The sequence below is a fragment of the Molothrus aeneus genome, chromosome 1 (genome assembly GCF_037042795.1).
Source record: "Molothrus aeneus isolate 106 chromosome 1, BPBGC_Maene_1.0, whole genome shotgun sequence".
NCBI lineage: Eukaryota > Metazoa > Chordata > Aves > Passeriformes > Icteridae > Molothrus > Molothrus aeneus.
The window spans coordinates 58,763,456-58,790,653 of record NC_089646.1 but is presented as its reverse complement, the minus strand read 5'-3'; the positions used below and the strand labels follow the sequence as shown (position 1 = coordinate 58,790,653).

The window sequence follows — 27,198 nt, the reverse complement described above, 5'->3', positions numbered from 1 at the left end:
CTAAGGGCAGAGAATAAGTTCTTAAAAAAATTTTTTTTTTTAGTCAGCGTGGAGGCTCGGCACCTACACATGTGCACAGAGCAGCATCATGTGAGAGCACATTTATTCTTGCCAGTCCACTGCAGAATCACTCACCAACACGTGCTGTGCAAATTGTATTCTTTTCACTCATAAGTAATGGGCTCCAGCAGCAGCAGGAGTAGTACACTATGGAGGGACTTTTTCAGCCCTAAAAGCTGAGCTTTACAGACTTTAGACAGAGGGGGCTGGCCAGATTTTTGGTGGCTGTTGTGCTATGAATTAGGTGTGTGCAATGGGCAGTCAGTGATTAGTGCTGGGTGTAAGTTCAGGTGAAAATTTCACAGTGAGAGGATGGGTACTGCCACTTCTCATCTTCCACTTCCTGCCCTTTCAATGTTACTGTTATTTCCCGGGGCAATGAAGACCTTAAATTTCTTTAACTTCACATTTAAGGTGTTGTCATGCTGTACTGTTAACCCGAGTGGTAGTCGAGCTTTACATAGGAATAGGAAAAGCCTCTTCCTGTCTAAAGACCCATTCTGCAAATCTGCCCTTTTCTTCTGTGATTTTTCATCTCTCCATTTTTTTGCCTTATTGGTTACACAACCAGTAGCAGCATCAAAGTGCAAAAATTCAGGCACTTCTAAGCTCAAATAAAACCAAGGCAAAGTAGTCATTGCTCCTCCCTTCTTCCCCCTAGCACCTTCCAGAATGTTTTCCTATCACTTTCTGGGATCAGAAGGCCTCGTCATGCAGATTTCTCTTTCAACAGCATACATGTAACCTCTCTGAGACCAGAGTGACGTATAAATGAGCAACAAAGAGAAATTGCCAGATGTCCAAAAAAAATTTAACAAAGATGTGATGGAATGTAATAGCCCAGTTAGTATCTACTCACTGCTCTTGTTGGATATGAAATAATTTTAATAATACATATTCTGCATAGATATCCAGTGCAAATGGGAACAAAATTTGTCCCAGCTTAATCCGTATATGAATCCTAAAGGAAAGCTGTTATGTTCAGGCAAGTTCTGATAATGTAGAAATAAAAAATATGAAAAAAATACACTAAAGCAATATAGGTTATCTTTCAAATATTTTTACCTTTGGCCCTAATGGTCCACGCTGTCCAGGTCTTCCTGCAGAACCCTGTAAAAATTTACTTGTAAATCCACATGGCATTTCAAAATTTTTTTTCAGAAAAAAAAATGTAACTTGCTACCACGACTGTTACAAAAACAATGCTGGAGACCTGTAGTGTTAATGGAGAGCAATAAAATGCACCTTTTCTTACAAATACAACTTTAGTGCTGTCACTGCATACAATACATATTTTTAGAAAATATTAGAAACAAATTTGTCCAAATTTAGCATTTGTTGTGATGTATTGCTTTCAACTGCTTACAGTTTTTTGAATTTGCATTCTTGGCTAAAATTAATTTATGCTACCAGTTTAGAGGCAACAGAGTCTTGCTAGGTTTAAAAGCAGTTTCCCAAAAGGTTTGTTTCAAAAATAATTTTGAAATTCAAATTCCTCTCATCTCTATATGGTGACATGGGTTGTAAAGAACAATTATGGCTCTTTGATGGTAAAATGGACAACAGTTCATTATTGGACATTGTAGAAAATTGAATGGAAGACAAAGGAATTTGACAAAGTGATTGAATTGTCTTTATCTGGAACATGAAGGCAGATATAAATAGTATTACTAAATAATGAGAAAACACCAATAAAACTTTACACTGATCTGTGGAAGAAAAAATAGAAACCCTGGAAACGAGAGCTGAGCTGTCAGAAAAAAATTATATTTCTCCTTTAAAACCCAATTACTATTTTCTGATAAAAGATTAATAGAAATCTCAACAGATACGAAGACAGTGCCAATAAATGTAATTTATTTCTTAGCAGCTGTTTTGCGTTGCAACCTCCTTTGAAGCAGATTCTCAGTTTTCACTTAAGCACCACTGGGTCCTCTGGAGTTGTGATAAGGTGTAAATGGCTGATAGTGCAGTACCAGTAAGTATGTAAAAGCATTTTCATAATTTCAGCAAAATTCTTATTTTTCTTATCTCCTTTTCTCATCTCTCTTCTGTACTGACTCAAACTTTGCAGAGTAATTAAGCAGTAACAGGAAAATTTTGTTCAACTCCAACAAGACATTTTTTGAATATTTATAGCTGAGTGACTTGGAAACAATGCCTGTTATAAAACCAATGTGAGAGTAAGGCTGTGACTAAGGCAGGTCAGAATGTGGAATTTTGGCCCTGCTTGTGGATACCTCCTTGTTTCAGCGAACAGATTAAATACTTATTTTTGTAACTGTATTTTTGTACTATTTTTAGTATCTAGGAAAAGACATAAGAGGGGGCAAATTTCTCTAAGCTATCAGCTACAGTTTCAGTGACTCACAATTACTGGTACTTTAAACCAACACAGTAGAAAGCTGCTCAAAGTCACTCCTGCCTCCAGTGTTCAGTTGATGTCTGATGATTCATGGAATCACAAGCATAGGATTGTACAGGCCTGTGGAGGCCATCTAATCCAATCACCCCCTGGAAGCAGAACTGTCACCAGCTTCAGATCAGGTCAGCTGTGTTTCTGTCCAGCAAAGCCTCGATAACTCCAAGACCAGACCTTCTGCAACCTCCCTGGGCAACTGCTCCAACTTTCTAGTGAACAGCCATCTCCTAAGGCTTAGCCTGAACATCCCAACCTGCAAATTGTGACCACTGTCCCTTGCTGCACCACCTGGCACTACAAGGAACAGCTTCATCATACTTGCAGCTGCCCTTCAGAGATTCATTAAGTAGCTACTGGATCGTGTCTTCGTGTCCTTTTGTTGCCAGACTAAACCACTGGAACTCCTTCTATTGTTAAGAATGACAATAAATCCAAATGATCTGGTTGATACCAATAGATTATATTCCCATATTCCCTACTTGAAGATTGAAGTGGTCCACACTAGCAAAAAATCTCCTGAGACACAATGATGGGAAAAAAAAGTATCCCTTTTTTCTGTGACATTGCTTCCACACTACTGGGAAAAAAATTTTTAGTTTAAAAGTGGCATGTTGTATTACACACATTTGTTTGTCAAACTATAACATTTCAGTTTAATCTTCATATGTGTGAGTCACTTTCATATGAGAGAAAGGAATCTATTAGGGTGAAGGGAGAAACAGAGAGCTAGATAACATAAAACCCCTTATTCACCCTTTAATATCTCAAAAATATACCAGAGCAGAATAAAAAAAATCATTAGCTAATAAGGTGTCAGAGAAATGCCATTCAGATTCTTTGGAGGACACAGTTATTTTAGACATTCTAGGGCAAGTGAATCCATTTCAATGTAGTGACTGTCAATCTATAGCTGACTGGGGCTATATGTTTCCAAAAAGCAGAATGGAGGAAACCTCTGTTTAGAAAAAAGCCCAAAACAAACCAAACAACTCAGCAACAATTTATACTCCCCTCCCTTAAAATATCCACTCACCTTTGGTTCCCTTGGTCTGGGAATTCTTGATTCACTTAACAGGTCGATGCTACCTGATCCTTCCATATCCTAATGGAAGAGACAAAATGTTACAGAATTTAAGAATTTATCTTTGGCTTTTTTTTCTGGTTGTGTTTTGGTTTTTTTCCAACTGCTCTGTTTTCTGAAGTTCTGTACAAACTGGAAACATACTGAACACAAATATTTTAATCTTTTCTCATTAACTTTTTTTTTCAGAGAAAAATGGATGATGTTCTGGAGATAGGCTTTGCTCAAATGTGATTAAAAACATGCTGGTCATCCTTACAGAAACTCTGGTCTGTACTATCTTGCCAACTTGCCACCATTGCTCCAGCACTTCAGGCTGAAGAGCATCAAGCAGAAGTGAGACAGTTTGCACTGTGTTTAAGCACACTTTTAAGCAGTATTTTTCTGTGTAGCATTTACCTGCCACCCAGCTACTGAAACGTTAATGACTAGTAAGGGTTCCCAAAACTGATTTATGTCAGGGAGAACTTGCAGTTTAAAGGCAGCAATCACTTTTCATCAATAGAGGTTCTTCCCAATTCTCACAGCCAAACATTGAACTCCTGCCTAAAATACTGCTTTCTGAAATTAAGCAGAAAAAAATTCCACCACCAAATTGTAGAATTAATTATGTTGAAAGGTCTCTCAGAGGCTGCCTTCCCAAATTCCCGTCAAAAGCAATGTCAACACTGAATTCCAATCAAGTTGTTTAGGGCATTGGAAACTCAGGCCTTGGAACCTCCTAGATATTAAGGTTAAGTGTTCTCCAGACTGAGCAAGCTCAGTTCCCTGAGGCTTTCATTACAGGTCATCTGCTCCAGCCCACTGTCCTTTTCCATTGCCCTCTGCTAACTTCAGAAATAAGTCTCTGTGTAGTGGGAGTCCTTGAGAGGAGACTACAAATTATTTCCCATGGAGATTTTTTAGTAGTTTTCAAGGAAACGACACAGAAAGTAGAAGCCTCCCTCCAGCTTTCATTGTTCTATGACATTGTAGATACATGGCAGAAGCAGGAGCTGCCAGTTCCAAAGCAGTAAAGAAATAAAATTGCAGCTGCCACAATTACTTGTTTCAGCACCACTCTTGTGCCTATCTCCTAGTTTGTGCCTAGTCCAAACTTGTAGACTGTTCTTCAAAACATCTGAATGAGCCATGCCAGCAGGGAACTGTTCACTTGGTTTTAGCTGCAGTTTTAGTTGCACCTGCGCTGGCTTAATTGTTTCCTTTTCTGAAAGAGAAAATCTTAATCTTTCTTTTATTTCCCTGCTCACAGCCATACAGCCTTCATTTGCAACATCAACATCATGTGTTGAAACCCCTCACTTTCTTTAGATGATTAAAATGGCAGAAAATATGCTACTTTCAGGGTGCAAGTGTTCTCTAAAATTTTAGTAGATTAAATTGGCTTGTGGAAGAATTGATGGAATACTGAATATGAGTGCATGCGAAGGGTAGGAATGTGCCAGGAATGTCTGCAGATGGGGAAGGAAGAGGAGCAAAGGAGAACCTCCACCTCCTAATGACAGCAAGCCCTTGTATCAGCTTACCATGTTTAGAGGACCCACTCCTGACCCACTTAAATTTCTGCCAGTTAGTGACTTGAAATGGCCCAGCTTAGTCCAGCTGTGGTGCACTCAGGAGATGGTGTAAGGGGAAGGGTGAGATCACCTTCAGCTACCACTGAATGACAGCTTAACACCAAAGGTACGGAAAACATAATCTGACCTGACTCCATTGAAAAACAGAGATCCTGTTCTTCTGACCTTTTCTGTCAACTCCACAAGAATAAGAGAAGCAGAAGGAATGCACAGCTGGAATCAGGTCCTTCCTTTTGGAGGACCAAGGTGAGAGACCTTTTGTGCAACTTCACCTGAGATTGATTTAATGTCATTCAGACTTTCATTCTGCTCCTTCATCAGCTATCAGTGTATCAAATACCAACAGAAAATCTACTCTTATTCTCTTTGGACTGTTTAAGCCAACTCTCACTGTGGAGGATAAACCACACTGTGTTTCTGTGCTCTTTCCCTTGACTGCATTGTGCCAGTCTGTTTTTCCCTTTAAGAGAGTGCTTGATGCCTGCTTTATATAACACATCATCTCTTTTGACATCTGCGTGTTTTTAATGGGTTTACCAGGTACCTTCTGCAGCTCAAACTGTTCTTTTGGCAAGCATAAGTGCCAGCAAACACCATGCCATTTGGTTTTTGCACATAGCTGATCACAGATGTTAACAAGTGCTAACAGGAGTATTTTGCAGAAACAGCCTTACTGCAATAAACAGACTGCCAACCAAAAGGTAGTGTCACCCTAATAAACTGGCAGACCATGGTGCTGCCTCAACAGATGGCAGGGGTGGGCATCCAAAAGATCAGCTACAGCTAGCAAACCTGTTTAAAGTAGTATTCCTCTCAGGGAAATGACAATCATACCAATTTTGTTTGGACTACATCAAGTTCAAGATGAAGCCGGTCAAGATACTGTTTCTGCAGTTAGGGATCAAATCCTTCTGCATTTGCATCCATAAAAGTGGGGACTCTCAGTTTTCACCCTTTCCTGCTCATCTGCTAAGTTTTCTCCTCTGAGACTTGGGTTTTAAAAGTGGCAGAGCTTGATCCTCAGCACATAATTGCAGGAGGACTCTTTGGTGACATAAGGGCACATTGCCTTTTACTCCAATAGTGCTAATGGTGAAAAGTGGAGAATCTCTTAAAGAATGGGTCCTCAGAGGTCACAGAAGATGACTCTAAGTCAGAGAAGCTATCATTCTGGGCTAAAACTCAGACCAGGCCTGGGATGAAGCTGTGACTTGCCAGTGGTCCTTAAGTCATTCTGAGACACCTAGATATTTATTCAGGGGAGACTGTGTACCAGTGTAGTGTGCCTAAGACAAGGCAAAGGACTGTTTGCTTAGGCTTCAAGCTGCTTCTTGCTAACAATTTCAGTGCTGGCAATTAAGAACTTGTGAACTGATAGAGAGATTTTGTCCATTGAAATTCACTGACATCAGTGAGATTATAAACCACTAGTGTATATAGTACAATATTCTTTAGTCAGATATCAGAAAGCAAATTAGGTCTCTAAACAAGCACTAGTGGTCACACCTGTGGCACCTCAAAGTGTCTGTAAAGAAAAGAAAAATACAAAAGAGTTGAAGTAGATACTAAGAGAAATGTGTAGGAAAACTGGTATCTTTTAAACACCACCACTTTACTGCTGCTGCTCGACAGAGGGCCAGTAATTTTGGTCAAACATTCTTACTTCTCTGATGAGGCTACCCTGAGTTCCTGTGCCAATTCGATTATATCCCATGACATAAAAAACTCTAGAAAGACTTTGCTGAGCCACACAGGTAAATTAGAATAGAAAAATGCATGGAAAATAAGGAAGAAAAAAGTGAAGACACAAATATGAATTGATAGTGACACTTTCTTAGCCTCTCTTCACAAAGATGGCAATGCAGCAGCTCTAATTCTTGAACCTGAGTGTTCTTCCCTTGCCTTTCTTTATTGCAAAACCACTTTCTGCTCCAACAACATTATCCAAATGAGCAGTTCTCAAATGATATGTAAAGATCATATTGAGCTGGCCCGATCTCATATTTTTAAGTGATGAAGATATTATTCTCAGAAGTAGAAAAAGTAACATCTGCAATTTTATATTTTAAATAGAACATTTTTGTCCTAAGTAAAACAGACCATGAGGTCAGAAATAAGCAATATGTGTCTCTGTATTTATACTCCTTGGCAAATTTCAATGTAGAACAAATTACTTTGTTCTCAATTCAGACTTAAATACCTGTGAAATATACAGGTGATCACACTGTCTTTCTTCTGGAGGAAATATATCCATACTTACAACAAACTTCAGAATAGCAAAATACCTCAAAGCCCAAGCCGTAACTTAGTCCTGGTGGTCCAGGAGGTCCAGGGGGTCCAGGAGGCCCAGGCGGTCCAGGTGGTCCAGGTTTTCCAGGAGACCCAATAGGGCCAGCTTCTCCTTTGGGGCCTATTGATCCAGCGACTCCAGTATCACCCTAAAATAAAAATTCCGACTATTGATATATTGAATATGTCTAAGCAGAGGCAAATAAGTAGTTTCACAGTTTCAATCCCTCTGCCATGGGCAGGGACATCTTCCACTAGACCAGGTAGCTCAAAACCACATCCAATATGGCCTTGAACATCCCCAGGAAGAGGTCATCCACCGATCATGTTCATGGCTCTCCCCTGGACTTGTTCCAACAGGTGCATGCCTTTCTTGTGCTGGGGGTCCCAGAGGTGGGCACAGCTCTCCAGGTGGGATCTCATGAGGGCAGAGTAGAGAGGGAGTATTCCCTCTCTCAACCTTCTGATCATGTGTATTGGTTCTGGTTGAGCTGGAGTTTGTTTTCCCCCCAGCAGCCCTCACAGTGCTGTGCTTTGCATTGGCAGCTGGAAAAGTGTTGATAATATACCAGTGTTTTGTCTGTTGCTGAGCAGCACTGGCACACCATCAGCACTGTCTCTTTAACAATTCTCTCAACCCCTCCTCCCATCAAGTGGGCTGGGAGTGGGCAATACCCTGGAAGGGGACACAACTAAGCAAAAATAGCTGACCCAAATTAACCAGAGGGGTATTCTGTACCACATGATGTCAGCTCAGATATAAAATCTATGGGAGAGAGGAGGAATGGGGGGCATTTGTTGTTTTATAGTATTTGCCTTCCAGAGCAACTTCTTCCCAGGAAGTGGCTGAATATTACTCGCTGATGGGAAGTAGAGATTAAACTTTTTTTCTCTTTGCTTATGCACATGGAAATTTTCACTTTCTTTTTGTTTTAGTGAACACCACTTTATCTCAACCTACAAGTTGCTTTCTGTCTTATTCTCTCTCCCCAGTCCCATTTGGAAGGGGGTGATAGAGCCATGTCCAGCCAAGGTTACCTGATTACAGGACACTTCATAGGGAAGCATGCTGGCCAACTGAGAAACTTAGGTTACACAGTAAGAGATTTTTCAGTAATATGCTGTATCACAGTGATACTGTCATTCTATAAAGACAGTTTTTTGTTACCTTTGGACCAGCAGAACCAGGTAGACCTTGATCACCCTGTAAAAGAAAATAAATTGTGCATACTTAGAATAAGGCTATTATGCAACAAAAGCACATTCATGGTATTTTTCCTTAATACAAATGCCCACAGATTTCTGTGCTGTTTAATTTGATGTCCTTTACATGGAGCCCTTTATCTGAAATCTCAGACCTCTCAGTTAAAAAGTAAACAATCTGTAATTCAGGTGTTACAATAACACATTGATAGCTCTGGTCTGGTATGCTGACTGGACTCAATATTGTATTTCAATTATTGCTGCAGATTTTAAGGGTTTGAAGCACAGAGAATTAAACATTGCAGGTCACATCCTCCTGCTTCTGAACATAAATGCCAAAATTCTTATGGGCTATAACAGAAATGGAAACTGGTCCTGCTCAAGTTGTACAGGTCACCCTTCTAAACACAGGATGTGATGACTAGGAATATTTTAAAGATCCTCTGTTGCAATCAAGATTTCATCAATATTTGCTTTTATATACCTTACTTGCCTACTGTTTTTTTTTTCCATTTCTATTACACAGAATAGACAGAAAGACAATGCATGCTAATAATTATTTTCAGAATTGCTCTGGATCTAGTGGAATAATTTTTATGTTGGCAAGCTCCTGTCTTTACTCACTCAGCAGAAATATTTCTTGAGTAAAATCTGAAAAAAAAATGAGTAAGCACCAGGAGCAACATGATCTTTTTTTTTTCCTAAAAGCAATGGCTAAACTCCATGTTGAATGTCACTCAATGAACAAACTTAATTTACTTTCAGTGCATCCTGTTGTTTCTTTCTTGTTATCTTCTCTGGATTAATTTCGAATAAAGAACAAAACAGATACTACAATATAAAATAAATCAAGGCTTTCAGAAAAAAAGTAGTAAAAATTGAAAAATAGTCCTATTTGTATTGAACAGATGCAGACACATAGTGCTTCAATTCTAATGGAACTTTTATCAAATATACAGAATGCAGCAAACAGACTCAGTGAGGCAAAATATTGCAGCCCTTTTTTTAGAAGATTATGATTTTAAAAGAAATTTAATTTCTCTTAAATTGCTTCTCTTTCCCCATCAATCTCCTCCTATAGTATGTGATTCATGTTCTGTTTACTTCAGCTAGACTTCTTTCGGTTCTTAGGCTCCCCCATGTAAAACACACACCACTGATTATGATGGACATGGGTTTCAGGTGCCTGCTTTGCAATGCACATACTGCACTTTCTGGATTGCTGCTGGTTCCCATGTGTGCTGCACTTTTACCAGCCTCAGGCTTTTGATATCACAACTCAGAACCTCCAGCCTCCAGAGATAAAAATAAATCAATATTCTGGCCATTTAAGACTTGCCTTTTCATTTCTGTTACAGTGTGTGAGCTTAAAATGTACACTTGGGAATTTACTTTCAATTTCTTGTGCGTAAAGTGTGCTGTTGAAGCTCACTAGAAGATGAAATTGTCTTGTAGTCTTTGTCTTTGTTTTCTTCACGTCCTTCTTGAAGTGGGGTATAAAAAATGGTGCTCAAATTATGTTTTGATAAGCAATGGATTATATTAATTTTTCCCAAGTCAAGCCTGTTTTGCATGTGACAGTAATTGCTGAGTGATCTTTCTGTCCTTATCTTGACCCATCAGCTTTTCACTGGTGGGCATATGGTGCCCAGCCAGTGTAGGCCATGATTTTGTCTCTTGTTTGCCAATTTAAATGGTCTGTGCTCCTTCAGACTCTTCTCCCCTGTCATATAATGTGCTGTCACTCTGTGCCAGGCTGGGCTAACTGGAGCTCTCCCTTTCCCCCTCCAGATTCAGCTGTCTGAGCCCAGTCACTACTGGTTTTTGAGTGGCAAATCACAACAGAGTAGTTCATACTGCATATCAAATATTGCATGCTTCAGAAAACGAGACACTAGCCAATAGGAAATTCTGGATTTCTGAATATGCCTTTTGAGATGTGTTCTAATAAGCCATTAGTATCTGGATTCCATTAAAAAATACTGAAGCCAGATGCTATTGTGTTGCAGGAACAACTGCTTATGATTTTTACAGCCTAGAATTGACAAAGATTTTGCACTGAAGTAGGAGCAAGACAGACATTTAACTCACCTTTTCTCCTTTCCATCCTGGTGGGCCAGCCACTCCGTCACAGCCAGGAGGACCTTGAGGGCCCTGTAGATGACAGTAAATCTAAAGCAGGTGCCACTTGAGAGCTTGATTTCTAGAACATGTGTTTAAGTATTAGGGACGAACTGATGATACAGCATAATGAAAGAGTAAGTGTAGTACCTCCCACCACTAAGCTTTAACACTTTTATTTCTTTCTTCTGAGAGTTTGGCTTTGAATCAAACCAATATTTTAATGTATTTTAATAGAAAACTATATACAACAATCATAAATTATTAGCAAAAATAAACCCCAGCATATTGTAAATATAACCTTAGCATGAGAGATTATGGTGCTATCCAAGCAGGTTTTGACAATACTGTAAAAGACACGATGGGGTTGAAATCCCCAGGCACCTCAGTTATCTACACTTTTGGCAATGCAGTGCCAGATGAGACCCAGCTGAGGAAACTTTGGTATTAACAAAATCAACGCCAGGGTTTCTGTGTGGTAGAATCGCTAAAGGCAGTTGTGATATGGAGGGAATGGTGTCAAACAGGAGACTTCTGTGCTGTCACTGCAAACAGAAAAGCCTGTAGGCTGACAGAGGTCTTGATCCATAAAACTCCAGTGATATCCTCCCTTGGGAACATTGAGGCTGGGCCTCAGCTCCCCACATGGGGCAGTCTGAATAAGCACTTGGATTATCCAGACTCACTTTGCCAGGTGTCTCTGGGTAGCTGAGCCTGGAGGCGCATTCCTACACTTTTAGGAGCAGTGTTCCTAAAGAGTCCTTCTGCAGAAGAAAAGGTGCCGCCACTTTGCTTTGGTTGATGGTGCTCATGTTGTTCATGACATCTCACTTTAGTTTTGCCTTGAAAAGTGTATATTAAGTTCTCCTCCCATTTTCTGGTGTTGTATCCATGACTTTTATCCTGCATGCATTTGAGTGAGCAAGCAGGCTGGGAAACACTGGTTTGTAGGATCAACCAATAAATCTGTACATATATTGAAGTCCAGCCCACAGTAACAAGACATGCATGAAATGTAACAGGCATATTTCACACAGAGCACATTTTTAAAATTGAGCTTGAAAGCCTTTGACTACATTTACAGCAGTGTATTCTGGCCTCTGGGGATCTTTAATAATATTTATTTATTCATCTGTTTTGGGGAAGGATATAAATGGCTAGCAAAGCAGATAGAAAGCATTGTTTCCCTCTGATGTTTTCAGAATTATCACAAAGCCTCATTTTTCTGGCTCTCTCTGTCCCCCCCACCCTGCTTTTGCTCTTTAGATGCACTGTAAGTCATAGACTAAGTAATGGATTTTTTTAATATTGAGAATAATCAGAAATATTTTCAGTATGTTTCAAACATTTTCATATTGTATTTTGGCATGATTACATAGAGGAGAATAAGAAAAGAGGTTGAGCTAAGAACAATAACTATTCTAAAGTTTACTGATTACTTCCACTCTACTGCTTAGCAATTTTAGGCTTCATTATGCTAAAATTGCTAATTTCCTCAAGAGCTTTAGAACAGTCTCTCTTGTGTAGCTTGCAGGCAACGCTGGGACATTTGTTATTCTCATCAGGGTATATTAATGCATTTGTGAGCTATCTCAAACAAAAAATTATGATAGAAACAGTCCCTATACAATGCTATGAGTCAATTTAACTTCATGTAGCATTTAGAAAATGTTTATTTAATCAGATCAATACCATATCAGTATGAAATGCATTATGAAGGAGTTTGTGTGGGGGTATTTCCCATTATAAAATGCAGACTTTACTGAAACATTTCTAAGACATGTTTGTAGAGAGAAGAGGTGCTACATCACAAAGTTCTTGATTTAGCAAGGACTTAAGCTCGTCCCCAACTTCAAGCAATTGGCTGATCTTCTGGAATTAGAATTCACAGCTGAAAACCCTTAATAACACAAATGTGTTAATGTGGTACTTAATGAGGATCCCCAACCAAAACATTTCTGTTGCGAATTGAGCTCACTTCATTTATTCGGAGTGTGCAAATGTGTGCAAATCTTTGAATAGCAGAATGACAGTTTCTTGGGTCATCTGAAATTGTGGGAATGCATGGGTCTGTGTTCTTAATATTTGGAGTTTTCCTTTAGTAGCCTGCAGATTTGTCCTGGATTGATTCTTCTGAAAGTGCTCTTTAGTAGTCTTATTAACATTTAGCTTCTACTTTTTTTAACAGATACGTTTCCCAGGAACTGTCCTGAAACAATGATTTCTGTTGCACCAGAAAATTGACTGTCTACAAGTAGTTCATGCTATTGCCTGTGAAATCCCAAATTACACAAGAGGGAATACACTCATTTTTAAAAATAAAAAAATGAATCAATACTTACTTCTCCATTTTCTTTTAATTCCTTTTTACATTATTCTTTTATGGCAAATTTTAGTACTATTTCCTAGACCATTTGAATTACTTCATATTCTAAGGATATGGAAATAGCCACAGTCATGAAAGTTGAAGGTACAGTTTGAATTGCAAAGAAGCTGTTATAGAGAATCTTTTAATCTAATACTGCACTTTATCAAACGCAGTAAATGAAACATTAGGGTAACTGTCTTCTTCGTAAGACCTGCTAACGCATTTTCTTAAAATTACATTTGTAATCCTCAATACAAATTGATCCATCTTGGATTCAGAAAATAAAAAAGAGTGCTGTTGGGAGTTTAGCAATTAGATGAAATCTGGTCAGCATTTTAGACTTTTTTATTTTATACTGCCATCCATATAACAATCAGTAGATGCAGAGAATAATGGATTTCCTTGGCTTCCCATGCACTTGACTCTTGAATCCCATATTAAAGACTTTCAGGTGCCTAAATTTCTTTCTGCACAAAAGATGCTGCTTTCCACCTGGATGGCCAAACACTTTTTAGATTTTGTATCAACTCCCAACTTGGTTATCCTCAAAAAAAAACCCTCCAAGAGAGCTGAGAAATAGTGAGATCTTTTTAACACTTGTCAACTGTACACTTCCTTGATATATGCTAATGACACCTTGTCAGGTACAGAAATGGTTACTCACTTTGAGGGCTCTGTGATGGACAGGAAAAATCTTTTCCTGAGAACAACTGCTGCTGGCAGATGGTTGATAGGGAATAAGGGAACTATATTAGTAAATTTATGGAAACAGAGATTGTTCTGAATTGGAAAGGATCATCGAGTGCAGCTCTTAGATGAATGGACAGCACAGAGATCAGACCCACAACCTTGGCTTTATTAGCACCATGCTCCAAACAGCTGAGCTAATCTCATCATTCCAGAGAAGATGTTTAAAGCTGTTCAATGCTAAAAAACATTATTTTCTTCACTGAAAAAATGCTTTACTGAGAATTTATTTGCAAGTCAGACTTTAGCAACATTTTTTACAGTAAAATTATATTTCACATGAGGAATAAGTGTTTCTACCTAGCTGAAGAAAAGGATAGAAGAGGAAAGAGGAAAATTCAGTTTATTTTATAAATTCCCTAAAGATGATGTAAGTAATTTAGCAAACTTTATTTTCCTGAAAGCAAAAGCATTCTTAATTTTTATTTATTTTGGTCCAGATTCACCAGTATCTGTCTGTCAAATGTACATTAGTGTTGTGCTTTGGTTAACAAGACTTTTTTTTTTTTGTATAAATTTGCATAAGATTCAAGCTTTGTGCACAAAAGGGTACTCACTTCAGGGCCTGGTTCCCCAGAACCTCCATCTTCTCCTGATGACCCAGGAGGTCCTACACCTGAATCAGGTGCTGGGTTTCCTGGAAGACCAGGCAGTCCTGGAGGGCCTGGTGGCCCCGGAAGACCCTAGATAAATCAACAGGAGTGTTAGAAATTATCCTAGCCTGGTTCATTTCTATATATGTGGAACAGGAAAAAGCTCACATAGACTTTTCAGGCTCATAAAGCCATAAAAACTCAGCTGGGGTTTCCACCCACATTCTGCTTCACTGAGAACCAATTTTGGTTTCACAGATATGCCCTTACATAGGGTCACACTGACCTCCCTCACCTGTGCTCTCTGAACTCTGCCACCTCATAGCATTGAAATAGAAACATTTAAAACAAAAAGTAATGCTGTCAGCTCTCTGTAACCCAATAGAGATCTCAGACATATCCCAAGGATCGATCTAATGATAAGAGACTTAACCATAAAGAAACCATCATTGTACAGAGGGAAATGGTTGGTTTTTTCTCCTCTACCATTTCATAGGGTTTGTCCATGTTATTGCTGGAGCACTGAGAATCCCTACTCATGGTCCAGACCTGCTTAGTGCTGTAAAACTGGCCTCTGCTCTAAAGATCTATCCTGCATGGACATGAGCAGAGGTATTTAAATTAAACAAATGGAATAAAATGAGGGAAATGTTATTTTAGGAGGAACAGTATGTTTGCAAATAGTTCCTCCCATGTCCAAGTTCATCTGTGTTACTGGTTGCATTAGCAGGCAGAGACAGAGAACTTGAAGTTTTGGGCCATGGCACTATAAGTCAGGAAATCTTTAATTCTGACTTGAGCCCGTGTACAGGATTCTATCTGGAAGAGGCTTATCTTGGATTTTCAGTGCACTGAACAGAGCCTTCTGCAGTGCACTCACCTGTCTTGTCACCTACAAAAGGTATCTGAAGAGGGTCCTAAATTAGGCAAGATTGCTAACTTTCAGCATGTGGCAACTGACTCCTGAAGGGCCTTGGGTAGTAAGCACTTCTGAGTAAAAAGAAAGAAACAGAAGAGGACTCCTGAGGCAGAAACCAGTCTGAGAGAATGAAAAATACCTCTAGTTGTGCTACAAAGTAGAGGCCTCCAGTGGGCTAGAGCATTCTGGAGTTCATAGGAACCATAATGAACTCAGAAAGCTGCAGTGTTACTGCTGTTCAGTTCACCAGAAAGCTGCACCATAAAGCATTTCATACAGATACACTTATTTTTTTTTAGAACAGATACTCTATATTGAAAAAAGCAAAGACTAGGGCCATATAATGCCTTCCGCTGACTAAAAGAGGCTTGGTAGAGAGCAGGATAGGGGCTGTTTACAAGGGTCTATGGTAACAGGATAGGGGATGATGGCTTCAATCTGACAGAGGGTAGGTTTAGATTAGACATTAGGAAGAAATTCTTTACTCTGAGGGTGGTGAGGCACTGGCACAGGTTGCCCAGAGAAGCTATGGATGCCCCATCCCTGGAAATGTTCAAGGCCAGGTTGGATGGGGCCCTGAGCAACCTGGTCTGGTGCAAGGTTTCCCTGACCATGGCAGGGGTGCTGGAACAAGATGTCATTTATGCCTTTCTATGATTCCATGAACCTATGATTCCCATCTCTCTCCTCTTTACTGTCTTCTCATAGTCAGATTAAAAGCATTTTCTCATTTTGAAAAGTCCTCCTGCCATTATTTCTTTGGTGGCCGCCTCCTGTCTCATATTTCTTCCCCACTCACAAGCATTTAGGCCTTTTCTGACCTTGAAATGAAACCCTACAAATCCTTTCTAGATGCTGTAAATTAAGCATGTATAAAACTTGCATTATGAAAAATTCTACAACCTGCATGAGTAAAATAAAGCTCTTTATCATGAAAAATATCAATATTTGCTTACCCTTAAAATCTCAGTCTCTCTGTCAGTATCTCCAGAACCTGATTCTTCAGGTTCCAGTCTATTCTGAAATTAGGAGAATTCCATTTTAAATTACTGCTTCTAAAGATGACAAATGGAAATATCACTTGACATTAACTGAAAATACAGCTATCATCAATATCCTTACAGCAGTCTGTCACTGGTAAAATAAATTATAATACAAGAAAAACATTTCACTTATGTTTCTGGTGTTTCATACCATCTTCTTTTGTAGTCACAGGGCACTGTACTTACCTGCAGGTGCTCTATGAGCACAGTGATAACTGTCCTGCAGGACACACATGCCATGAGAATGTTTAAGTGAACTGAAATAATATCTCAGACAAATTTTAACTTCAACAGTACCTGTCAACATTAAGAATATCCTAAAATGCAGATCTTACAAATAGCCCCTGTTTCCTACAATGCTTCCCTCCTTTAAAAAGCCCAATTCTGAGATTACTACAACTGGAATTAAAAAGATGACTTTTATAAGGAGAAATCAATATAGCAAAGCCATTTCTAAGACCTTCTGTTGAAAAAACACCTTAGCTTTTAGTCCTTGGTGAGTTTCATAGCTGTGTACATTTTGCAGACTACAAAGAAAAGCACCGAGAGAAGTACTACCTGAATAAATTATCAGAGTACCAAAGCGAATGTTTCAAATGCTTGGGAATTAAGGATGCATTCCTTGGCTGCACTGAGACTTCTTCCACCTCACTACAGAATAAAAGGCCTTGAAACTTGCTGTCACAGAGAACAAGGAAGTAAAGGCTGTGTTCCCTGCTATATTTGTAGAAGTGACCTTTGACTGGGTAAAACTTTTGGCCTGGAGCACCTTGTCTTAGGGATTTGGAGCTGCCCTGCTGGTCTCCTGAAGCAGCAGGGCAGGCTCAGTAATGCAGCAGAACACAGTTAATCTGTTTTTATGCTGCAGAAATATATTGGCTTAATTTAGCAGACCAAAATCAGGGGAGCATATAATCCATTTTGGCTAGTGGAATATGTTTCAAACTCTCTTGTTAAACACTCATGATATCCAGTGTGACAGATGGCTTTGTGTAAAAGTCCAGGATTTCCACTGGTGTCAGTGGTGAACTATGTCTAAGCATAAAATCAGCTCTCACACCATGAACCTAAAATTCAGGCCAGATTCCGTCTTTAGCAGCATGCACATGTATCCTCATAGATATAGTGAGAAAAGTCCAAGTACTGCAGTGAGATGGATCTGAAACTCATTCTTTAACATTGCCTGAGTACTAAGCACTCAAAATACAAACACTGCCATCATGTTAGTATGTGTTCTAGTATTTAATGACAGCAAACATAACTGACTGTCAAATCACTTCTCTGTTCCGTAGCAGGAAGAAATTAATAATTTAAGTTTAGAATGCCTTTTCATGGAAATTTTTGTGTTCTCCCATATATTGTTGCTTTTCCACAGGAGAACACACACATCCACTGACGTTTTAAAAAGTGAATACTGGATGTTTATGTAGCTTACACTTCAGTCAGACATTTATTTGCATTTCTGCATGAATGTTTTAGAAAACATGATTATCTCTCTGGCTGTCAGGCTACTTTCCCAGAGAAAACCTCCTGTTTAGTTCTGGAGTTCTCTGTGGCAAGCTGAGCTCATTAACAGAGAGCTCCAAATACTCACTAATCCTCTGGAAGGAGCAGATGGTCCTGGAGGTCCTGGTCGTCCAGGGGATCCTGGCAATCCCTCACCAGGATCGCCCTGAAAAGGGAATTAAAATAAGTCAGCAAGGATTTAACCATATAAAGACTATAAGCACTAGCTACAATCTCAATGGATTTCCAGTCACAAGAGTGGCTGCTTATGAGCAGGGTAGGACTTCGTTCATTGCTAAGACAAGCTCCCAAGGAACACAATGTTCACATTGGCAATGGAAGAAAGAACTCTTCCTTTTCTAACTTCTGCAATGAATTTGAAAATGTACAAGCAGCATTAACAGCATTAGGCAGTACATATGTCTTGCCAGAATGAGGTTTAACTGTGGATCTTGCATATTTTAGGGCATATTATATATGAACCCTCACCCCACCAAAAAAAAAAACCAAAGAAAAACCAAACCAAACCAGAAAAAAATGTAGTCAGTGTGGTCACACCATGATATTCAATCTGTAAATGTCTTGATTTTATTGGTAACCTCTCTAATGCTTTTTTCAATACTACCACAACATGATTTTTCTTCTGTGTGTTGACCTTTATCTACTGCCAACACAATGAAAGTTGCTGTTCAAATATGTGTCATTTTCCTCATAATTACTACCATTTCTTATAATTTGTCTTTCTTACATCATCTCTGACATTTTGGTGAAGTTAGTTTGAATTGTTTCGGCTTAAGATGTTTGTGACTTTTAATAATTTTTCTGCTCAAGTCCAGTATTTTTCACTCGAGCCAAGAGTTGAGGTTTTGCCTCCACTGATCTGTGCTTTACCCTCTAACCTGCCAATTTGCTGTCTGGGCTTATGAGCATTTAAACTGTGTTCTATAAATTCACATATTTGATTACATAGCAGGCAACACTGACTTTTAACTGTGTCTTGGTCACTTGCTCTTTATGCTTGAGAGTTCATTAGATAAATGTATTCATTCAGTTCTTTGTTCCCTGCAGCTTTGTCAAATGGTTCCTATAGTGATACTTCAGTCATATTCAGAGAGAGTGTGTTTAATTAATTTGGGGCTATTTTCACTGTCTGCCAGCATGTTCAGTTACAGATGCTCTTCATTAATTTTAAAACATCCTTGTTTTTTTCCAATGACTATTACATTAGTTCCTGGCAGTGCTTGTTTGGTGTTTGCTTTCATGCAATTTCTTCCACTTTGTGTGCACTGCAGGGAAGAAAAAACCTCAGATATCACATTTGGGTCATGGTCATTTTTAGGAAGCCTGACTGTATCCATTCCCAAGGAGCATCTCATGTCTGTATTTCTACAAAGAACATTGACCATGGCGGAAAAGTGACAGCAGCTCCCCATTCTCCACTGATATGTAGTGCCCCATTCATTCTTGGATTTCCGTTTTCAGTTAGAAGAACCAGAAAGAGGAAGGTGGATCCTACTACTGTTCCTGAAATTTAGATATTGTTATACTGGAAAAGGTGCTGACTGTCTTTAGACAGCATAACAGTTATGAATTTTTGTGTATTCTTTAAGCTTTGGTCACTCCACCCACACAGCCAGGCCTAGGAAATCATACTCATTAGGATATTGAAACAATTTGCTGAACAACTGATAACTTAAAAATAATTCATATATATAAAAGAGGATCAGAACAGTGTCTTGTTTGTCCTGTTTTTACTGCAAGAATTGTCTGTTTAAAGTATTTCCAAGACAAAGCTCTGCATATGAAGCGGTTGGCTTTCCTCAGTGCTCTTGAATGTATCATTAGGATTTTTAGCACTCTTTTGCTAACTTCACAGTGTGTCTTTGAAGTGTCCCTTGAAAATCTTCATCCAATTTTTAAATGAAAAACTAAGCTTAAGAGGTCTTTACTAAAGTAGACATAAAAGTAATCAGGAAAAGACCATTGGAGTATTTTCCTTTCCAATATAACTTTTGCTCTCTACAGCTAAGCTGCTTCTCCTGCTGCTAGAATTTTCTCCTTCTGATGGCTATTCTGATCAATAAACTTAGGCTGGATGGCCTTTGGTTGTGAGGTCAGCTGGAACAGACTGGCTGAGCCCACAATCCTTAGGTACTTGACTCTGGGACTCCTTTTAGCCCTACATGTTCAAAGCTAGTATTTTGAGCACGTTTTTTTGTACATTTTGCATTAAATAACTTTAGACATACACTGAATTCCATCAGCATGAGTATTTGAAAGTTAAAAGCTTACTGGGATGGCACTGGAGGAGTACAGAGCCTATGCTCAGTCTCATCTTGCAGTGTGATGGGAGTAGTTAACAACTGATGGCCTGAGCATTGTCTGAGTGAAGTTTATTTGATACAAGCCAAAACATTGTCAGGGACCATGCCTGCAAGTCTGAACCATCAGCAAATCAGTTCCTGGGCGTGTTCCATTAGCCAGTGTAGGTGTAGCACTTGTTGCTGAAGATTGGAATGGTCACCCAACAGAAACTGCCGCTATAGCAGCTGCAAAATAATCTTGGCATTTTTTCCATTTGCTTTGTTTTCATTAAAAGAATCCTGTCTGATTTTATGGTTTCCTACAGATGAATTATTTATGTCAGTACCAAGTACCCTAGAAATAACTTTGGTCACAAGAAGGACCAAAGCAGATTTGCAAGAAACCTAAAAAGCTAATTGTCAAACGACATTTATGTGCCTGTGATGCCTGCTGACAACCGACAGAGTGTTTTAATGATAATCTGCCTTCCCAGCCTATCTTTCCTGAAGGGCCTGTATCCATACACTGTAGCACTCCTGTTGTGAGTGATCCCACCATGTCTCTGGAATCTCTGGGAGGTGGTAGCCCTGTGACTGTGCATGGACTTGTAAGTCCTCCTGTTTGTCTCCCACACTGCCTGATTTTGTGAACACGTACCTGAGACAGGTCCCAGAGGAGAGCAAGAGTGTCTCCATCATGATGTACCTGAGATGCTCCCTGACTGCCCCACATGCTTTCACTTCTCTACAGTTTATGAGAACACTCTGCTCAACAAATTTCTATTACAGCTAGACATAGAGATAGGGGGTTGCCATGCAATCTCATTACCTGATTCCTGTACTGGAGAGTAATTTTACCTTTGAAATGATTCTGGACAATTTCAAACTAATCTGAATAGATGAGATTTATATGGGTCATGTTTGTGAATTTATGGAGTCTGTGTTGTTTTGTTAAACAGATGAAAGGAATTATAATTTGACACTTGGACTTACTATCTGTATGTCAATTTTGTGTACAACATGTACTTTAATAATAGATGAATCCATTACATCTCACTTCATCTCAGAAGAGATACAAGCTGTTACTTCAGATGGTTTAAGTCTTATTTCAATTATGTTCATTTCCTAAGGGTAATATGATTATACTGCTTCTGTTAAATCACTTACCCAGTAGAGTAAGTTGCCCAGAGCAGTTATATACAACAACTGCCTTTTCTTTATTAAGTGTTCAATAAATCTTCCTCAGCTCTTCTGTGAAAGCCCAACTTTTTCTACTGCTGAAGTTTATTCACATCCTTGAAAAATACTTATTCTGGTGTGGTGTCATCCAGCCATTCATGAATGAACAGTAGGATGTTTAAATTCTTCCTGTGATTCCATATTTTATGCCTCTCTCAGACTATACCAAATTAATACATATCTAAGAATAAATTGTATCTGATTGATTGCTGGGGATTAACAGGACACATACCTTTTCACCTTTTGGGCCTGCTTTTCCTTTCTGTCCTGGCAGCCCCTGAGATCCATTTTTGCCCTAAAAGGAATTTTTTTTTTTAATTAGACATTTTCTTTCATGTAAGTTGAACAGGCTGTACACTTAGCAGCAGAGGCTGGATTTAATGGTGCTAGGTTCTTTCTAACTCTTGGTTTGTACAGTGGGAGGAAGTAAGAGAGACTTGGCATAGAATGCCCCTGGCAGTGCTCAAAAAATGTGCCTACTCTTCCCACAGAGAGGAGAAGCCTATTTGGGGGATTCTGATGGAAACACCTGCAGGCTGCATTTGGGTTTGACAGAGTGCCAACAGGACTGCCACAGCACTGATGGCAAGGATTTTTAAAACTGTAATATTGGTTACACATTACTACCAGCTGCTGCTCTGAGTGCACAAAATTATACCATCAACTTAAGCCTGCTCCCTCCATCTACTAAAACTTTTTTTTCCTTAACCAACTTGAATCTATTCATCTTCTACAAACTAGTATCCTTCCTGAAGATACTTCTGACTGGCAATGTGGTATACTAGATAGCATTTCACCCCATTTTCCATTCTAAACTTCACCAGTCAAATGAATACTAAACTACTCTTTATATCTTCATATCACCTCCATACAATATGCATAGAGGCTCATTCACTGGCTAGAAAGAACTCCACCAGGTTTAAAGTCAGTGCTCTTATAAAATGGGGGTGCTTATGAATTCAGTTAGGACACTCAAGACAATACTCAGTAGGGAAATAAATAATTTTCCCACTATTTTGGCATTTTGGGAATCAGAACAGCTGTGGTTATGGACTCTACTGGACAAGTTTTAGGACTGCCTTAATTTTAAAGATGGGTTATATAAAGTCATTAGGGAGAAAAATGTATCTCTAAGGCTGAAGGATGTTTTTTTTCCTATGATGATTTTTCCTGTAGAGAAACTGGTAGCAGGTTCATAGAAAAGTAGCAAACACATTACCAACATAAATGTAGAACACACTAATTTCATTGATGAGTGAAGCCCCATCAAACCAAAAGTAAACTTGCATGGGTAAATGTAAGACTGGAAACCAGATGCACATGGACAAAAGAGCAACTACAAAAATGTAAGACACTGTCACAAAATGTCTATAATAGAAATTGGGATTGTGTTCACAAGGAGAAGATAATTGGTTTTGAAGCATCTGAATTACATTTGAAGAATTTTCTCTAAGATATATTGGTTTAATAGAATTTTCTTTGACGATATGCTGCATGAAAGTAGTCAGATTTCTGTTAATACATAAAATATAAACTTCTTGTCCAAAAACTCCTTAATGGCACAAAACCTGAGTTTTGGCTAAATGTTTGCAAACCTAGCTATATTTCTTTAAGCATACCAGTGTTTGAAGTCAGCATTCAGGAAGGAGCACAATAATGCACTCCATGAATGACCACTGAATTATTTTTTTAATTTCTTAAAACACACCAGTTTCATTTGAGGTTCAGTTGCAGGGGGCAGGAAGGGTCAGGAAGCTCATGGCACTGGCACATGTTAGAATAGAAAAAGAGGAGCAGGCATGGAATAGTGACAGCCTCTGGGTGGTAAGGTCCTGGAGAGGGAAGGGTGCACAAAGTGGCAGTGACAAAGAAATGAGAAAGGAAACAAAGAAGCAAGGCAGCAGAACATCAGTGGAGGACAGATACAGAACAGCAGCTGAGACGCGCACGGAATGTGACAGCTACAGGTTTGTTTTTGTGTGCTTTGCTGGGCAATACCTCACACAGAGGATGCATGTGCAGGCTATCAGCAGCTGGTGGTGGGCTGACCCAGGGCTGGGAGTTATCTGGAGAAGCTGTAAAGGAACACCCCAGGAAGAGGACAGCAAATGTGACAGAGAAGGGTAAAGTAGAAAGGACAGAGAAAGGAAAGCAGGAATGATGAATAGAAGATGCAGTTGAATTACTGCACGGGATTAAAGGGGGGAGAGGTACATTTCAATTAACTCAAAAGTACTCTCAATTAACTACAAAGTTAATTGCAGCAGAGGTTAGGAGCAGGAAACATGGAAGCATGTGTCCATGGAGGGTCAATGAAGCACCCCTCTAGAAAGGGTCTGAGTATGTCCCCTTTTGAAATTCCCTCTGCAAAAAAAAGCCAGCCTCACCAGAGCTGAATTCCTGATACAGCTGCTTACGCAATGCCATGCCTCTTACTTTCTTTGCAACTGGGAAATCATAAATTTCTCTTAGAAACCCGAATTTTACTCTCTTAACAACCTGAGGGTGTCAATTATGGCACCAGAACTGTCTTCTAAAGAGAGAAGATGAAGAAAACACTTTGCTGCTTAAGCCTCAATGTAGCAGATCCTCATAAAAAATGTTGTGTTTTTATTAGTTCAGTTAACCAAAATATGTATAAAAAATACTTATGGGTGACCCATTTTTACCAGAAATGCCCGAAAATAGAAAATCTTGGTTAGAAAGACAAATCAAACACTGTAACATAGAAGTAACAAAAGATAAAAGCAATTAATTAAATTGCAATGTGCCATGAAGTGACAAAATGACAAACCAGAACTGTATCAAGCACAGTGCAATGCTTTGCACCTCTCTTTAATCTCATGCATCTTGTGCTGATGGTTCACAAGGATCTGAAGTGTGAAACATCCTGGATATAGAGAAGCCACAGAAGGAGGCCTGTGAGTTCTGCACCTTTGTCCGCACTTAAACATGCAGCACTGCAGGGTGCTGCAGTGCTGTCCAAGGAGTTGGTGGAATTGCTGCTCTGAGAACATTTCTGTGTCAGCACAGCAGCTGTTTGCCTTTGCTTTCTGATGGCTGCCACCAGGCCCCTGCCCCTGGCAAGTGTGCAGCGTAGGCAGGATCCTCCTGAGCTGCTGGGCTAAAACCCATCTCACAGAAGTGTAACAGGTGACAGTGTGCAAGGCTGTGCAGTTCCAGCTCTCCATGCATGTGTGATGGATCACTATTACGCTTTCTAAAATACATGTTCTCTTTCAACAGAGAGAAAATACTCACAGGCTGACCAAGCTCCCCAAGTTTCCCTGGATATCCAGGATGTCCTTGATCTTTATTTTCCACATCTTCAATTCCTGACCCTCCTAGAGACTCTGTGGACCCGTCTTCTACTTCCTGACCTTTCTGGCCCTGAGTAATTAAAATGTGAAATATGAAAAATGTGTTGTATTACTTTCCCCATTTCTCTCTCTAGCCACGCCCCTCCCCTCCCCGCCCCTTCCCTTTCTCCTCCAACCCTTGGTTTGTTCTATGCAGCCAGAACCTGACAGGCATCATACAAACTGTATATTCCATTCAGCAAAGGCAATCCATGTTGAAGATCATTCATTTCAATTAAAAATAAATGGCTCTCCAAGCTGGTTACCTATATGCAAATGACCATGATCTAATTTCATATCTACATAAATCTGCATTGTCTAAGTCAATAGTGTAGGTTTGAAAAAATACAGTTTTCACCTACTCAGTCTGCCAGAGTTAACTGCAAGAGTTAAGATAGACATGTTTTGGAGTGTTTTAGCCAACTTCCCCAAGATCCAGGACTCTAACAAAGGAGGGTTACATGTTGGTTAAAAAGTGGCAGAAGATGAAACAATTATAACAAAGAGTGAAAATGGACAGCAGAAAGACTAAAATATTGCTAAACATTAGTATTTGGTACAGAGAAAGTAATAACAACAAAAGGAATAATTCAAATATTCCAGGAACAAAACAAAACCTTCCAGGAATGAAGCTTGGACATTAATACATATTTAAATGAAAAACAAGTATACAGAACAAAACATGTAATTCAGTATTGTATTTTGAAAGAAGCAGTAGAATTTACTCACATTTTAAAACACCAATGAAATATTTTGAGTTCCATTAGCAGCTAATGAAACTAGGAGGGATGAAATATAATAAGTCTCAAAGCATTTTCAAGTTAACAGGATGACAGCTTTCAGCAAAGGAACTGTAAGATCATTTTTTAAAAGACCTTTCTGGGTTTTGCCAAAAGGAAAGGTCCCAAAGACCAGGATTATTTTTTTAATCTGGACTAATTACAGAATTTTTTTTCCATCTGGAAAAAAATTGAGAAGAGAATCTATGTAGTTAAACTGTGGGTAGGGATCATAGCCTGAATGAGACAACAGGATTCCTGATTCAGTGTTAGAGTACTGAAGCAGATGGTATAGCAGGACCCCTCTCAATCATCTTCCAAAGATCTTGAGAGTCTGGGCAGGTTCCTGTTGACTGGAACATAATCAGTGTTATTCCAGTCTACAAAAAGGGTGTAAGGGAAGATGCAGAACTACAGATCTGTCAGCCTAAACTTAGGCTAGATTAAGGAGAAGATTATACTGAGTACCACTGAAAAGCACTTAAAAGAACTTATCAAGAACACTCAGCCTGGGTTCACAAAGCAAAATCCTGTTGAACTGGTTTGCTTTCTTTCTGTGGTGGTCACCCACATGAAGGATGAAGAGACAAAGGTAGATGTAATTTCCCTAGGTTTTCATAAAGTTTTTGATGCTGTCCATCACAGCATCCTTTGGGGCAGATTTTTGAGCTGTGGGATGAGTGAGTTCATGGTGCACTGGGTGAAGATCTGGCTGAAGGACAGAGCTTAAGAGTTACGGTGAACAGGACCACATCTGGCTGGTGACTGGTCCCCAGTGGTATTCCTTGGGGCTTCATTCTAGGGCTGGTTCTGTTCAATATATCTCTCAGTGATCTGGATGCAGAAATTGAATGCACCATGAGCAAGTTTGCTGATGATTCCAAACTGGGAGGTGCTGGTGGCGCTCCTGAAGGACAGGAGGCCTTGCAAAGGGAGAGATTGGAGCATTGAGCAGTGATTAATAGCATGAAACAAAGCAAAAACTGAGAGACAAGTGGCAGTAACAACTCTTTAAAGTTATTATTTTCTAAATGATTGGTCATTATTATAATATATAGTCCTCTTGCGTATCTGTGTAATGAAAAATATGTAGAAATTGAAATAAAGTTAAGGAAATCTTATAAAGATCAGTAAGTAGCAAAACTACTTGTCACAACAGATATAAGCTTAATGTGGCACAATTCCTAAATCAAGACTGAATTTTTATTTAAGAAAAATGGTCCAAAATGAAAAAAAAAATGGTAATAGTTCATCTGATATTTGGTTTATTTATTTATATAAACTAATACTAGAATGGCTGATTTAAAAATATGTGAATTCAGGCATGAAAATGTTAGAGGAATTATATTTGGAAGCTCTCCAACAAATACTAAAACTTATGTCAGCTCCAATGGATGATCCTTAACTTAATGTTTCACCACTTGCTATATTTTATCCCAGTAAACACAGGAACACAAGAAGACCCTGCAAGGAGCAGCCTTAAACATTTGAACTAAACACACACAATGTGGAAATTTAATTCTATATTTCTGTCATTTATGACACTGAGTGTTTACTGGCAAAAAGAAGCTGTCATGACTGTAGTATCA

At 39.1% G+C, this 27,198-nt stretch overlaps 1 protein-coding gene across 1 annotated transcript in view; it reads right to left on the bottom strand.

Moving 5' to 3' along the window:
- Nucleotides 1-27,198, bottom strand: part of COL15A1 (collagen type XV alpha 1 chain) — a 116,733-nt gene that overhangs the window by 42,620 nt on the left and 46,915 nt on the right. The window contains exons 8-17 of the mRNA XM_066571677.1: nt 24,733-24,861; nt 21,704-21,766; nt 18,018-18,095; nt 16,337-16,399; nt 14,426-14,551; nt 10,724-10,786; nt 8,598-8,633; nt 7,426-7,578; nt 3,516-3,584; nt 1,126-1,170 (exon numbers count right to left, since the gene is read on the bottom strand). Of these exons, the coding sequence (XP_066427774.1) occupies nt 1,126-1,170; nt 3,516-3,584; nt 7,426-7,578; nt 8,598-8,633; nt 10,724-10,786; nt 14,426-14,551; nt 16,337-16,399; nt 18,018-18,095; nt 21,704-21,766; nt 24,733-24,861 (825 nt within the window). The remainder of the gene's footprint in view (nt 1-1,125; nt 1,171-3,515; nt 3,585-7,425; nt 7,579-8,597; nt 8,634-10,723; nt 10,787-14,425; nt 14,552-16,336; nt 16,400-18,017; nt 18,096-21,703; nt 21,767-24,732; nt 24,862-27,198) is intronic.